Raw genomic sequence first — 15,906 nt, forward strand, 5'->3', positions numbered from 1 at the left:
CCCAATGTACACTGTTTTTAGCATGTGTTTATGAACTTGCTGGCCTGTTAAACTGTTAATGTGCAGCTCTGAGCTGGTTTAATCTCTGAGAGCACGGGTACCGTACGGCAGACCCCCGGAGGCCGACCCACGTGTATCGATTAACCCGTGTGGTGGATGCAGAGGAGACGATTAACCTCTGCTGTCATTTTACAGTCTGCTTCCCTGCACTGCCAAACGCAACACCCCCCTCTCGTTCTACTCTCCATTTGCACTGCGATAATACCAAAATCCTGCTGTCTGCCCCACTCCTCAACGCTGAGCCCAGAAAATTACCCCATCTTTCCAGCACAGGTTGATCGATACACCCATATCTCACTGTGCAGCACATCTTCATTCTGCAGAGGCCTGACAAAACTTTTCAATTCTGACCCGCACTGCAAAACATATCTCCTGATAAGGGTTCGTAGAGGGCCAGTGGTGAAAAGACTGCAAATAGGTTATCATGCTCAGAATAAAGCTCATTGCTGGGTATGTTTGGCAGAGAATGCTCCTGAAAATATTCCTTAATGGCAGAAAAGAATCATAGTTGAATAGCTTATTGGAGGAATGTTGAAAGCAATCTCCAGGGAAGAAAATATGCCCACTAACACCGGCATCGATCACATTGAAGATGACACAGCAGTAAGAAAATGAGACAAAACTCAATTCCAACAGTTCATATTCCATTTTTCTCCCTTGCAGCTGAGGACTAAAAGGGCAATTACCTAGCACTTCAGAAATGCCTCTTTCTTTACAAAGAGATAGAGAGAGACGTACCCCGGGCTTGTTGTTTTATTCTTTGGGGATTTGTCATATCTGAGACATTTAGCCATTTTCTCAACTGTCAACTCATCTTCTCACTCAGCTCCATCATTCTGTGGCAACATTCATCATCTCCCGATATCAGCAGGACAGCATGTGTGTGTGTGTGTGTGTGGCCTGAAAAAAAAAAAAAAAAAAAAAACCACTCATTTTGATAGGCTATTTTGGTGCGGATTTCAGCTTCACAGTAGATCTCTCACCTCCTTGAATTTAGCATTCCACCGTAAATCTGCAAAAAAGGACAGTGAAAGTGCAAACGCCAGTCTGGCATGTTTTAGAGTGGGAGTGGAATGGCAGGGCGAGGGGTAGGTCACGGCAGAGGTTAGTGCTGAATTACGGACTGTCACTGCTTGGACAGGGTCCAGGAGCGCAGACGTCAGGGGAGCCTGTCATTGCTTCAGGCTGACAGACTCGGTGTCAATGATCAGTGCTTTCTATGCTATATTAAAATGGTCTGATGAGGCTTGTTAAATGAAAAGAGAAAAAAATATAGAGAGTTATCAGTAATAGCATTAAAAATGATTCGATTTTAATAATATTATGAAATATGAATAATAATATATTCATTATTAATAAATGTTTATTTGGAACAGTCTGTACCTTTCATTTGCAGCATCATATGCAGTATATTGGCCATTACATAAATTATTTATTTATTATTACTACACATTATATGCATTTATATATTATATCTATATATTTTATGATATTATTTTACTAGTTTAGAACATTATTATTTAATAAATTGTTAGATAGTTGTCTTTCATTTTATTTTGAACAGTCATTCTCTTTTATTTGCAGCATATAATATTGGACAACAAAATATAAAACAATAATATATAATATATAAAAATAATAATATATTTCTATTATTTAATATTATACTTATTTATATATTATAAATTGTTATTTTGTGTTTATTAATTTTATAATACAGTTATTAAATATTACATTTTTGTAGATAATAATAATAACACTGTTTATTTAGATCAGTAGGTGCCTTTCATTTGGGGTTTTAGAATATTTATTTTGTATTATTCACCATAATATAAAAAGTATAATATAATTCTAATAATATAATAAGAACAATTGACATTCATCTGCGGAAATACGAAGTGATTTCTAAAATATTCCTTTTCAAGGTGACCTGCTTTCCTGCTGTTAATATGGTAATTCATTAAAAGTCTGATTAAAGCTCTATTCACCGCCCCGTGCTAATGGCCTCATAACACGCAGTTGAAGGGAGAAGTGAAAGACGGCATTGAATTACCTCAGGGGGTCCCATTAGACCGGTCATCTGTGGGTCCCTTGGTGTTAACATTTGAAGAAACTTAAAAGGTGAAGATGCTGATGCTCTTCAACTGCAGCTTCACACTTTTCTTTTTTTTCAGTGGGCCTTGTGCTGCTTCAGACACCTCTGGAATCTGACTCCACATGCTTTTAAAATTCCCACTTTTATCACTGACACTCACAACACTTCTGAGAACTACTTCCTGCTCTCATTTGTCCACAAGGACCAGCATCCTCTTGGAAACTAAGAAAAGATAGCACACCTAACTGAAATACACTCCTGTCCTGACCTGTACCTACACTCCATACATTTTAATCTGATCGTAATAAAGCCCATTACAGTTATCTGATGTGTAATACTTCTTAGCATAAGGAGTCCTGTCATTACATGGGAACTTTTGTTTTTCCGCTGATGCCATCAAGAGCGAGGGCCTGGCAAAGGGAAGCTATTTAAGCAGCACATTTCCATCCCAGTCCTGACCACTCTTGATTGACTGTTCTCACTCAGGAAAGGTAAGTGGGAAACCAAAACGTATTTTGAAGTCTTAGAACGTAGGTTTTCTATTTTCTTTTAAGTGCTCTTCATTCATATAAAGGCTATTATACACATTCATTCCAGGCAGTACATGTCCACAGCTTCTGCCCATCATGGTGTTGCTACAGGCCGCAACATTAATCCTGCTGTTGGCCTCCCTGCCTGGATCACTCTCTACTCCATCACAGCATCTGTGTGGCTCCAACCTGGTGGATGCGCTTTACCTTGTGTGTGGGCCTAAAGGATTCTTTTACTCTAACAGAGGAAGGAGGGACCTGGATAACTTGCTGGGTGAGGACTCTCTGTAATGTACATAGACTAGACTGAAACTAGTTTTAAAGAGGACCTATTATATATTTGTTTTTGACCAATTATGATTTAGTTTTTGGGGTCTACTAGAATTTCTTTTCTTTTCTTTTTTTACATTGTCATTAACGCTCTGTTTAGTTCCGGTCACTATGAACATAGACAATAGATTTACACAAGATGCGTTACTCGTATTGTTTTGAATGGGAAAGTCGTCGCGTCACAGGGCGGTCGCGCGCGTTGGGTGCTCAAGGCCCCATTTCCATGTCTATGTGCACGGCATTTGAAGCTCCGGGAGTCAGTCAGACGCGCGTGTCCACTGCGCATGCGCATTAGCTTGATCCAGCCTGAAAAATATATTTTTTTCTGTCATGATTCGAGCGTTAAGAAACAAAATTTAAGAGACAGTTGCTGTCAGATTTCATATACGAAATTTAATCGTAAGCTTGGCGAACAGTTTTGGAAATTTGTATGTTTCCCCATTCAAAAAGATAGGAGCATTACTTCCATGCCCGAGAGGCGTTTCAAATATGGCCTCCTTACCATAACCTCGAGTTTCTACACACTAGCTCTCGCCCCCGTTTTGCCTATTCAAGGAATTATTTAAATTATGAATATTGTGACGTCTGACGTGTACGTTACTACGTTCCCATGAGAAAACTCAAAGACTACAATCAAGGGAGTCAGAAACAGTACTGAGAATGTTGTGCTTTGTAGCTTTTCAGACCTTTTTCATGCTCAAACAGTAACACTCATTAAAGAAGACCTATTATGCTTTTGTGTAAAAATTGTTGAATTAATAGCATCCACTTCTTCTCCCAGTCTTGCTCTCAAATTTGGCAGATTATGAGGTCGCTCCAATAAAAGAGAAGGTGATGAAGAGGAAGAGAGGAATTGTGGAACGGTGCTGCCACAGGCCCTGCACCATCTACCACCTCGAAGACTACTGCAGCTGAACAAGCATAAATACTATGTCAAGGTTGAAGATGTTAATAAATGATCATTATATGCAAGAACAACATGCTTGATTGCTTGTCATTTTAAATGGAAGCTTGTAGAAGAAATGACGGAGGTTCTTCCAAAAGCAGCATTAAATGACAGAAACATGTTCTGGTTTGCCTTGTGTTCTAGCGCCCTCTGCTGGAACATCCATGATTTTAAGCTCTCAAACTGATGAGAAATGCATGATAGTGTAATACAATGTCCTTCTAGTGTTAAAATTATGGCATAAATATCACAATGATAGAGCAAAGAGAGAGAAAAGCAAGTATTTTATTAAGTATAAAAGTTTTCACTGACATAGCTCTTTTAAAATAAGAACATTAAAATTGAAATACATCTATAGTTTAGACATTAAGCTTAGTGGCAGAAAAAAATATTATTAAAATAATATTGTAAGAACTAAAATTTACTTTAAAAAAACAAAACAAATCAACTGAACAAGACTCGTTGGACACGAGTGGGCAAACACTTTTTAAAGATTATAGCACACCCTGTGATGAACAAAATCAGATAACAGAAAATCCTAAGGACCATATAAACATTTTCACCATTGTAGTCAAATTAGTCAAGAGCAACATCTAAAAAAGGGGGCTGTCAAATATATATAGATATTGAGTGACAGTAACAGTGTTAATGCCACTGTATTAAATTCACACACAAACAAAAATAAAACATACATAAATAAGATCTACATTGTCAGACTCCGAAGAGGCAGTCAGGATGTTTGGGTGCTGAACTATCCTCGTTCACAGTGTCCATGTTGAGCAGTCATCCATAGGCCAGGGATATTCCACAAAAGTCCATTAGTGATAGTTTAACGAAATTTGTTTTTGCCTGGAAAAAGCAGAATTAGATTTGAAATGTGTAATAAAAGAACATACAAGTTAGTCTATTGTCATGATATTCATATTTCCAGTCTTTCTTATATAAGAATCAGTGGTTCTGCTCTTTCCTGGTTTATTTCTCATCTCACTGATAGAAAGTTCTACATCACCATGCAGAGTAGAAGTCCAGCACAATTCCACTGACACAGAGTGTCCCACAGGGCTCAGTTCTTGGTCCGTTACTTTTTATCATCTACATGCAGCCACTTGGTGATACGCAAGTATGGACTTTGTTTTCATTGTTATGCTGATGGCGTCCAAATCTATCTTACCACCTCCTCTGATATTTCATCTCTGCCTGACTCACAGCATGTATTAGAGAAATCAAACACTGGATGTCCCTGAATTTTGACAGCAAAAATGAAATAATGCTGATCAGCTCCACTGTACCTCTAAATAGAATGGACCTGTCTTTTGACATTGATGGGGTTTTTGTTAAACCCTCCTCCCCTGACATGTGATGTTGATGTTTTATTTGATTCCTCTCTTTCCTTTGTTTCTCATATTGCTTCAGTTGTTAAAAACTATTTTTATCTCCTGCGTTATATCGCACGTCTCCACAATCTGGCTGATGCAGAAACCCTAATTTATGCACTACTAACTTCTAATTTGGACTACTGCGATGCCTTGTTAATTGGCTTACCAAAAAAAACAAAACAAAAAAACAACACCACCACCACCACACATTACAAGGCTATAGTATGTAAAAATACAGCTGCAAGAGTGCTTACCTGGGCTGCGTTTCCCAAAAGCATCGAAAGCCTAAGTTGATCGTAGAGACCATTGGTGGCAATTGCTCTCCGATCAACTTAGGCTTACGATGCTTTTGGGAAACGCAGCCCTGGACTAGACGCAGTGCTCACAAATCCCCTTCTCCATGATCTTTACTGGTTACCTGTTACATCACGTATTCATATTAAGGTAGTCCTGAAGAAAAGTTTATATTAAGTAACAAACTAGCTAGTAGCTACTATGTTTCAATTTAAGTAAGAAATTGCGAATAACTGGTCAAACCCTATCGAGTTTTTTTTTTTTTTATTCACCTTGTGTAAGAGCTGAGCTGGGCTGCTGGTTTTCTTTGAGCTCATGTTTGAAAGCCTTGCTGGGGTCGAACCTCTTTGGCACCTGGCTGGACTTGACTCGATCCAGCTCTTGCTTCTGTTTCCCCACTTGTGCCCTTAACTTGGACACTTCCTACAGAACACATGGACACGGTCAGCTACGCACCAAAACCTTCAAATCAAACAATGACAACTGCCTTATGAATAATGCCTTACATTTTTGAGCTCCAAGTTCTCCTCTTTGAGTTTGACCATGTGTTTGATCTTCTGTCGCTGGTTTTGATGGCCCATCAGATTAGCATATGCATCGGCTAACTTGTTCAACTCGGCCTGCGTGGATCCTTTCTCATTCAACAACGCATTCCTCTCTGCTGCAAAGCAGTCCAGCTGTTCCTGATGACCAGAATAAGAGGACAAATGAGAGAACTCATCTAGCACATATTAAACCTAAGAGCACATATTAAACCTAAGAGTTGTCTCTACTCTTTTGCCACCATTTAAAAAAAATAAAAATAAAATAATATTGTGTAGCACCTTCCACTCTGCAAATCCTTCACAATGTCTGGAAAAAGTAGGTGAAATTTAGATTTACCAATGACACTTATTTCAGTGACCTTAACAGCACATTCGTGAATATTGCAAAGTGCTGTTACCCATTTCCCATTACCCATTTCCCATCGCAAAGGCATCTTACAAGGCACAGCAGCCAAAAAAATGGCATTTTACATGAAATAAAAACTAAGGCAACACTTAATTTTAGTAATAGTAATAACAGAAAATTAAGCATAATTACAAGTAACTAACCATAAACCAAACCCTAAACGTAACTCTATAGTAAGTAAATGTAGTCAATTAATATTACTCAGTACTTATTTGAGTAAGTACAATGAAGCTACATCACCTTAAAATAAAGAGTAACCAAAACTAATAAAAAATAAAGAATATGCACGAATACAAGAGAAAAAAAATTCTTCATTATTTTTTGCTTACCTGAAATGGTTTAACTTTAGCATAGAGCTCTTCATACAAGTTTCTCCAGTGTTGTGTCTCAGAATCACACGTGCTGAGGTGAACAAATGACAATATGGGGATTAAACAACACAATGCACACGGAGACTGACTACATGAGGACACTATGATGGACTTGAGACCTGTTGAGTGCATCCTAACTTTCTCACCTCTGCAGCTGAGCCTCTGCGAGTTGTTTGTGAAAGTCTTGTCTTTCCTCCTCCATCTGTCTGCATAGCTGTCGTCTCTCCTGCTGCCACTCCACAGCGTGACGTTGAGAAGAGTCTTTTTCCTCCTGCACCTGCCCGCGCAGCTCAGAAACCTGGTTTTCCAGCTCTTCCACGAGGCCCCGCAGCCTGCTGGCTTCTGCAGAACGGCCCTCCACTGACTGCCTCCTCTTCTGTTCTCTCTCCAGCTGAGCCTGAGCCCGCTCTCTCTCCTGCTCCACTTCCACCTGCAGGCATCTCAGCTCCTCACTATGAGTCTCTGCAGCTCGCTTCAACTCTTTCTCTCTCTGAGCCAGCTTTGTCTGAACTTCTAAAAGCATCCTGTAACACAGTAGTCTACATTTACTTTTCAATTCAAAACAGGGTGTATAAACAAAGAGAAGTAGCTCCGGCTACAATGTTCTTCCCACAAGACACATGCAGTTTTATTTATTAACCACTAGTGTCAAGTTACATGGTGCACCTTTAATACAAATATTTAAAATATATACTGTATATAAAATAAAAAAAACTCTTTATAATGGTTTCCACATTAATGTGGTAATTAATTATTTAAACTTGTATGAGCAATTGGTTACATTTTTTGTTTAAGCCCCCAGTGCAACATGCTTGTCATGTGACACAGCAGCCACAATAGTGCTGTATGACAGATGTATCGCTTTTATTTGTTTTTTTCCCTTTTTTTTTCAAAATAACTACAAACTTGTTAGCTGATAGCTGTTATCTGATATTCCGATTCTCAAATAAGTGTAAGTGAATGTGTTTTGTCGTTTAAAAACCTTTATAATGATCATGTTAGTTGATCTATAATTCGTGGCGAGCCTCACTGTTAGTTCGCACCGCAATTCAGAGAATCAGATCTGTCAGATTTACAACACATAAATTCACCCACTTACATGAAAGTAAGTGGCTGGGTGAAATGTGTGAAACGTGATGCACTGTACACCTGTGTGATCGTACGTGTCAAATGGTTAAATAATAACAACACTATTTAACATAATTGATTTATTTACATTTTATAATGTTTTATTTAGTATTTAAATTAATTTGAAGAAATAATCATTAAATATTGATTTGTAAATAAGCCATTTATTAATAATGACTGACATTATCACAAAATGTCCTCTCCAGAATCACAATCAGGATGATATAAGACCTCTGTTTTGTGTCGGGGTCCTGATTAGCCTGTTCATTTATTTTGTGATAAGGACGTTATTTCTTGGACCACATTATCAATTATGTGGGAGATGCACATATAATATGGGAAGTGTAGCAGATATTTACTGCAGATCTGTGAGGCGGGACACTGACCTAGCATACTCCTCTCGCTCTTTACACTGCATTTCCTGGTAGCTTATGAGTTTCTGCTGGTCCTGCTGCAACTGTTGCTTCAGTTGGTTCATCTCTTCCTGCAGCTGATGGGTTTGAGCCTCTACCTTGGCCTTCTGCTCACCCAGAGACCGCCTTGTGCTTATGGAATTACACATACACACACACAAAAACCTTTGATTATGACATTTTATGATGGTTGAACAGGGCATTGGCAATTAATAATTTCTGGGTCATTATAAACTTCCATAGACAGCACTTTATGATAGTTCTTCCCTGTTTTATTGCGACGTATACATTTATGAGTGAAATGGCTTCTCGCAAAAGAAAAAAAGTAGAGCGGGACTTGATTTTGTCTTTGGGAATTGATTAGATGGTTACTATTGTTCAATCTCATGTGAGTGACAAGTTGTCCTGCCCTCACACCTGTAAACACATCAGAGAAAATAATAGATGTTGTTGCAAGAGCATTGCATTGCAATAAATCTTGTTTTTAGATTAAGGATTACAAGGGCACATGAGGTATTTAAAGTAATACCTCTCAAAGTCAGTAGTAACATCTCCCAGCTTGGCAAGACAGGTGTTGTGATCCTCTTCTAGTTTTTTGATTGCAGTCACATGAGCCTCTTCTAAAGCCTGCATCTCAGCACACTTCCTGCCAAAGGACACAACAACACTGGTCAGTTTTTACCAGAGATGCGATTCATCTCAACTCCATTAGAAGTTGTTCTCACTTTTCTAACTCGGCACAATTGTTCCTCAGCTCCTGCTCCAGCGTCTGGTTCTTCTGTGTGAGGTGCTGAATGGCCTGCTCACTGCATTGCTCCTGCTTCTCCAGCTCTGACAGCTCCTCGAGCGCGTCCTCAAGCTCCTCGCCAAGCTGTCTCCTCTCTGCCTCAGTCTCATCTCTCAGGTGCTCAAGCATGCTAGCCAGGGAGCCGCTGTGAGTCTGCAGCAACACACAGTAGAGGAGCTTTAGAGACATTACCCTAATCCACAAAGACGATCAAGGAGACTTTGACTTCCTGATTGAGGGACGACACAGTACAACCTAGTTAAGTCTATTAAGTTGCACTCTTCACTTAATTGTCCCACTCATGCTGGTATAAATCACATCACACTTATTCAGGATTGATTTTTCCTCTTGAAGTACCACAATAAATCACAAAATGGCATGTTAGTAAACCGTTTTCCTAGTCATGGCCCAAGACACATATACTCAAGCTAATGAAATGAATAGGGGAAAAAAAAGATTCAGTTTCTAAATCCTTCACAGCAAAGGTCCAAACAATAAATGTATAGCAGTGAATTGGGGGGGAAATCCCACATAGTCTCCCTAAGACTTATTTTAATTAGTGATCTTGCATGCATTAAGTGAAAGCTTTCACAAAAATGGGGTTGAATTGCATAAAGTGAGCCTGGTTAAATGGATAAAAGAAATTAGTGACTGCCTGGAATAATTTAGTACTGTGTGTTTGTATGATAACATCAGTTGTCATGACATTAAAAGGATAGTTCACCCCCCAAAAAAATAATCATTTCCTCAATCTCATGTTGTTCCAAACCTATAAGACTTCTGTTCATTCTGAAGATAATTTTAATATTCTGCCATCATTTTTGTCCATTGAAAGTCCATGCAACAAAAACCTTTTCACAAGTACAAAGTCATCTCAAAAGTAATCCATATCAATCAAGTGGTTTTATCAAAGTCTTCTGAACATTTAACATTTTGAAAGGAATTATGGAAACAAACTTTTCCATGATATTCAAATTTTTTGGAAAGGGTATGTATTGTATACATATACATACATATACATACATGTCTAACAGACAAACAAAATATTGCAATGTCAGTTTTTTCCAATATCGTGCAGACCTAACACAAAGCTCATCAAAAGTGGTAAACAGAAACTCAACTGTACCATGCCTGATGTGTGAGAATGAACCTCATTGGTTCTCACACTCCATTTACCATATTTGATAAAGGCTTAATGCATGTGTGCATTGATCAAAGTCTTATGGGTTTGACTGACTTGAGGATGAGTAAATGACAATTTTCAGTTTTGGAAGCTTTCATTTTTAGAATGATTAGTCACATGACATTTAAAGCTCAAAAATGGGAACTGACTCAAACAACAGAGTCCAGAACTAAGTACCCATGACATGAGCAAAGATTTTAAATCACGCACTTCCTGTGCCAATCGAGCAACTGCCATTGAAATGAATGGTACCCAAAACGAAAGCTAATACCGGTGTAAACCACCTACACATTCTCTTAATTACCTTCTCCTCCTCCAGTTGTTTGGTAAGTGCAGAGTGCTCCTCCTTCAGCTTTTCAAATGCCTCTGTCTCAGTCTGCCTGCTCTCCTCCAATGCGTTGATATCTGCCTTGAGCTCTTGAACCCGTCGCAGACCCTCCTCCTGCGTCCTGGCTGCACACAAATCACAAACAAATAATCCTAAGAGGGGTGATCAAATTCATCCCACAATGTGCTTATTTATTATGTGCATCTCATAAATACTCAAGCTTAGTTTTAAAGCTCATTCACCTCTTTCATCCTCCAGCACCAAGCATCTCTCGCCCATGAGCGCCACACGCTGATCCAGCTCTTCCTCTGTCCTCCTCAAGATCTCCTTCACTCGGGCCAGTTCCTGCTCCTGCTGGCGAATCACGCTCCGGGACTCCTCAAGATCCTGAACTCCTCTCTGCATCTGCTCCTCCAGCTCTTTCAGCGAGGTCTGCGAGGCCTGTAGATCCTGCAAGTGCCGCTCCAGCTCACTTTCTTTCTCTTCTAGAGCCTTTTGGGTGTCCTGCAGCTCCTGCTGAGAAATCCGCAGCTCCTCTTCCTTAACTTTCAGCACCTCCTGACAGTCCTGCAGCTCACCGGTACATTTCTCCAGCTTCTGTTCCACTTCACTGCACAGGCCGCGTAGAGACGAATGAAGAAGTGAACACTGATACCATAACAACAGCAACAATATGAAAATGCACTGAGTTCTAACCTGAGGTTGTCTTGAGCATCAGAGACACGGCGCTCCATGGTGGATTTGTCCTGGAGCTTAATCCGCAAATCCTTTGACATTGGAGAGTGAGACAGACAGCTTATCTTAAACCAAGCAGCACTTCAAAGACTGATGATTCAACCCAAGCGGTGAGTAAATGTCAACTGGCTTAAGAGAGTCAAATTCTGTTGACCAAAACCAATACCTGAATCTCTTCATTTGCTGAGTCCAAGTAACTCTGCAGGGCTTTTATCTCCTCCCTCATCTCCTGGATTATGTCTTCATTTGAAGAAGATAGAAAAAAAAGTCAGATGTAGCCATAAAACAAACTGTTTTTTCTTAGCATGCAAACTTACTGTGCAATTTATCCATTTCATTCTCAATCTGCTCATTCTGGGCTCTTGTCTCCTGATGAAGATCCTCTAAAACACAATGTTAAGTAAGAAGCAAAAACGTTAGCTTGTAGTGACTTATGACATGTGATTTGCAACTAAACTTTAATGAGTCATTTGAATCGATAAATAATTTCTAAACCACTTTACTGGTTCAGTAAAGTCAGCTTCAAGCTTCTTAAATGCCACTTTATGGTTCCAACATGCCTGACTGTACCATTTTACTTCTAAACAAAATAATAACACAAATGTTAAAAAGTTGGGCTCAGTAAAATGTTTAATGTTTTTGAAAAGTCTAAGGCTGCAATTGTGGTGCTTAATATTTTTGTGACAACAGTGATAGTTTGTGAAAAATGTGATGAGGTCATATGCAGAATACTGTTGGAAACACTGTGAAATAATATCGTTTCACTTTATTTGTTTATTTGAATAGTAGATATGTTAGTATTCTGTTTTGAACATGGTCTGACTTATGCTTAGACGCACTGAACATCTGTCAGATAGATTCTATAAAATGGGACTGATCTAAAAATATACATTATCAAATATACATTATTAATCCTCACCAAGATCCTGGTTCCTTTCCTGAAGAACTCTAAAAGTTGTTCTGGCAGTCTCCAGATCCGTTTCCAAGACCTTTACTTTCCCCTCTGAGCTGATCTGTAGGAAGCTCAGCTCCTGTTCAAAAAGCACAAGCCCACAATTACACTGAGCAACTTGTGAAGTTACACAAACTCCTCTCCACAAAGTGACTTGAGGGAACTTACCTTATCTTTGGCATCCAGTTTATTTTTGGCCTCAATGAGCTCCATGGAAAGCGCATTGATCTTCTTCTTGGTGGTATCGGCAGAGACCTGCAAAAATTAAAGTGCCAAGACATTCCTCAGTAAACTTGAAGCAGTCTACAAAACAACAACTTAAGAAATGGAGATTGCAAAACACCCTAGTACAAAAAGACTAGTCACCTTGGTCTTCAGGAACTCATTAACTTTCTTTAACTCTGCAAGCTGCCTCTCGAGAGAAGCCACATTGGCAGCAAGGCCAGTCTTCTCTCTGACAGCCACAAGCAATTTAGACTCCAACTTCTTCAGCTCTTCCTCCAGGGTCAGCAGCCTGCGGTCCTGCTCTCCTCTCTGCTGCACCAAAGACCGGATCTATACTCCAGCATCAGATGTGACAGTCAAGGTTAGGAGAAAAGGCCAAAGAAATTGATCAGGCCTCAAAACAACAAATGGCCATCCAGGAAATGTTCAAAACATTTTGAAATCTACCTCTTTCTCCAGAAGTCTCTGATGTTTCATCTCAAGTGTGAAACTATTTTTGTCCTTTTTGGAACTTAATGCATCAGCCTATATGAGGAAAAAAAGCAAATAGTAAAACAGGAACAAAAGAGTTACATTACAATACAGTCATTTAAAAAAGGATAGTTCAGACAAAATTAAAAAAATTATGTCTTCATTTACTAGTTTCCAACCTGTATTCTTTCTTAACCTGTATGACTTTCTTCTGTGAAACAAATTATATTTTGAGAAATGTCTCTGTATATTTGTCCATGCAATGAATGTCAAGAGTGTGCATGTTGTTTTGGACTAGAGACTTTCATTATATGGATAAAATCCTTTTTGTTCTGTATAAGAAAAAGCATGGAATAGAAGGTGTACATCTTTATTAAACTAATACTTCAGTATGGTTGACCACTAGCAAATAATTACAAATTCAGATCTTACCAAACCATCAACAGACATGGTCCTCCGAACTGGAGACATGGGTACTTCTTTTGAAGGGGATGGCAGGGGTGCCTCTGCTGATAAGCATTAAAAAAATTAAAATAAAAAAAAAGTTTAAATATATTAACCAATGTTTCTTATTCTTAAAGGGATAGTTCACCCAAAATTGAAAATTGTGTCATTAATTACTCAGACTCACCCTCATGTCGTTCCAAACCCGTAAGACTATCGTTCATCTTTGGAACACAAATGAAGATCTTTGATGAAATATGAGAGATTTCTGTCCCTCCTTTGACAGTAAAGCAACTATCACTTTTGATGCTTCAAAAAGTTCATAAAGAGATCGTAAAACTAATCCATATGAATTGAACGGTTTAGTGCAAATTATCCAAAGAGACTTGATCGCTTTATGTGATGAACAGATTCAATTTAGGCTTTTATTACAAACATTGATCAGCAAACATAAACAGAGGCTCAACCGAACCTGCTCAAAGCTCAAACGTGCTGCGTAACACACGAGAATGAACCTCATTGGTTCTTGCACATCAAGTGAACATGCTTGAGCTTCAGTTTACCACAACTGATGTGTGAGTTAATTAATGTTTATATGTGAATAAAAGCCTAAATTCAACCTGTTAGTCATATAGAGTGATCGTGTATTTTCAGAAAATTTCGTACTATTCATATATATTACTTTTACGATCTCTTTATGAACTTTTTGAAGCGTCAAAGTGGTAACGTTAGTTGCATAGTTGTCTATGGAGGGACAGAAAGATTTCATCAAAAAGATCTTAATTTGTGTTCCGAAGATGATCAAAAGTCTTACGGGTTTGAAACGACATGAGCGTGAGTAAATGATGACAGAATTTTTCTTTTTGGGTGAACTATCCCTTTAAGGTTCAGATGGAAGATGTTATCTTAAATGGTGGTTCAAGAAAATCTGCTCTCACTTTTGGAAGCTGTTCTGAAGCGCTCTGCTTTATGAAATGAAACCGCTCCCTTCAGCTCACCAGACTTCACGTCATATGTACCAGGTGGAGGAGCACAACCTAAGGATACAAAATACCAAAGATCAATAACCAAAGATTATGAATATAAACTTATCATAATCATTGAGGTAACGTTCGCTGACATGTAACTTATTCCAAACAGCTGAACAAACATATTCAGCATTCATTTTCATATCTTTAAGTCTTCATTTTGTTATGTCTATTTTATTTTTTTTTAGCTTAGAAATAATGCATGTCTTACAGTTATTGCCTCATGACGTACTGTTGTGCATTTAATAAATAAACTTTGTTTTGATACTCTGGTAGTTTAGATCGATCGCAGCTGCAAGAAAACAGACGCTTAACAAAGAAAACGGTATTCAATTATAAAGCTGAGCATGAAAGTGAGAACTAACCAGGTAACTTTACTTTCATTAAAATCACCTGAATCGTATGTATTAATAATTAAACTATTTAAAGCACATAAATGCATTCAACTTCATTCACATCGTAGAATAATGGAACAGACGTATGAAACTTACCAACATTCTCGTTAAATCTCTTTAATGGAGCTCTTGAGAAAGACATGACCGATAAGAGTGGTCGAAAGCCCAAAGACTGTTGAAAAACGTACTTAAATTGTTTAATTGTTTAAACTTTAAAGATAAAACTTCCGTCGGTCAACAACAACTCGTTTACACCCGCTGAAATTTTGAAATGGTAACCCCGCCCAAAAGATCCTGCGAAACGACATTAACCAATGAAATTGAAGAATATGCGACGAACAGAAATGTAAACCAATCAGTAACGACATCGTGCTTTACGTCACATCTGGTAACGTAGCGTTCTCCCGAAATTCAAAGAGTGCATTTCTTTTAAGTAATGCCCTCCCTTTCTTTCTTTTCATTCTCTTGTTTTTAGTTACCGTCTAGTTGTTTTTGTTTTGAGCTGGGGTGTTGGTGAAAGTGTTTTCTTTAACTATTCTTTATATTTCTGTAATTTTTAATACTTTTGTTAAAATTGTATTGTTCTTCACTGTAAACTGAATGTTCAAAAAAACATTAAAAAACAGACAAACAAAAAACTGCACGTGCATGCGATTTAGAGTCAGATACTTACAGCTAAATTATCTCTGACGTGCGACCTACAAGTTTACTGGGCTCATCATATTTGTGTCTCCTGATGGCTAAAGTTTTTATTGGATTAACAGCTGTAGTAACTGTGGTAAATATCCATAGATGCAGTGGTCAACTTTTGTAAGTATAAGTGTCTTTCTTAACAAAAGTACAAGGTACATGTGTATTAAAAAA

At 38.4% G+C, this 15,906-nt stretch overlaps 2 protein-coding genes across 3 annotated transcripts; one reads left to right on the forward strand and one right to left on the reverse strand.

Moving 5' to 3' along the window:
• Positions 1-588: 588 nt before the first annotated feature.
• Positions 589-3,967, forward strand: insb (preproinsulin b; the record flags this gene model as incomplete). Its single annotated transcript, XM_084133017.1, is given in 6 exon segments — positions 589-663; positions 2,501-2,558; positions 2,561-2,610; positions 2,614-2,650; positions 2,753-2,959; positions 3,797-3,967. Coding segments are annotated over 6 exon segments (561 nt in total). The 3' UTR covers positions 3,931-3,967.
• A 261-nt stretch (positions 3,968-4,228) lies between these two features.
• hmmr (hyaluronan-mediated motility receptor (RHAMM)) lies at positions 4,229-15,342 on the reverse strand. Of its 2 annotated transcripts, none has more exons than XM_084132470.1 (20): positions 15,139-15,342; positions 14,558-14,656; positions 13,608-13,684; positions 13,152-13,229; positions 12,846-13,034; positions 12,648-12,734; positions 12,447-12,558; positions 11,845-11,910; positions 11,694-11,767; positions 11,489-11,559; positions 11,035-11,402; positions 10,769-10,917; positions 9,220-9,434; positions 9,024-9,140; positions 8,468-8,626; positions 7,100-7,477; positions 6,912-6,984; positions 6,138-6,314; positions 5,904-6,054; positions 4,229-4,810 (listed from the first exon to the last, which is right to left on the reverse strand). In XM_084132470.1, the coding sequence occupies exons 1-20, from the start codon at positions 15,182-15,184 to the stop codon at positions 4,791-4,793; spliced, it is 2,706 nt and encodes a 901-aa protein (XP_083988596.1). In that variant the 5' UTR covers positions 15,185-15,342; the 3' UTR covers positions 4,229-4,790. The 2 variants fall into 2 exon arrangements, with proteins under 2 accessions (XP_083988596.1, XP_083988597.1); XM_084132471.1 differs by having other exon boundaries at positions 13,608-13,681; positions 15,139-15,314.
• Positions 15,343-15,906: the final 564 nt, after the last annotated feature.

This window comes from Abramis brama (genome assembly GCF_963993115.1).
Source record: "Abramis brama genome assembly, chromosome: 13".
NCBI lineage: Eukaryota > Metazoa > Chordata > Actinopteri > Cypriniformes > Leuciscidae > Abramis > Abramis brama.

Excerpts from the sequence above, each read along its gene's own strand:
- hmmr (XM_084132470.1), bottom strand. The coding sequence starts at position 15,184 with ATGTCTTTCTCAAGAGCTCCATTAAAGAGATTTAACGAGAATGTTG. Across the intron at positions 13,035-13,151 it reads AGAGACTTCTGGAGAAAGAG|ATCCGGTCTTTGGTGCAGCA; the intron begins GTAGATTTCAAA and ends GCTGGAGTATAG. Across the intron at positions 11,911-12,446 it reads GGAAAGGAACCAGGATCTTG|AGGATCTTCATCAGGAGACA; the intron begins GTGAGGATTAAT and ends ATTGTGTTTTAG.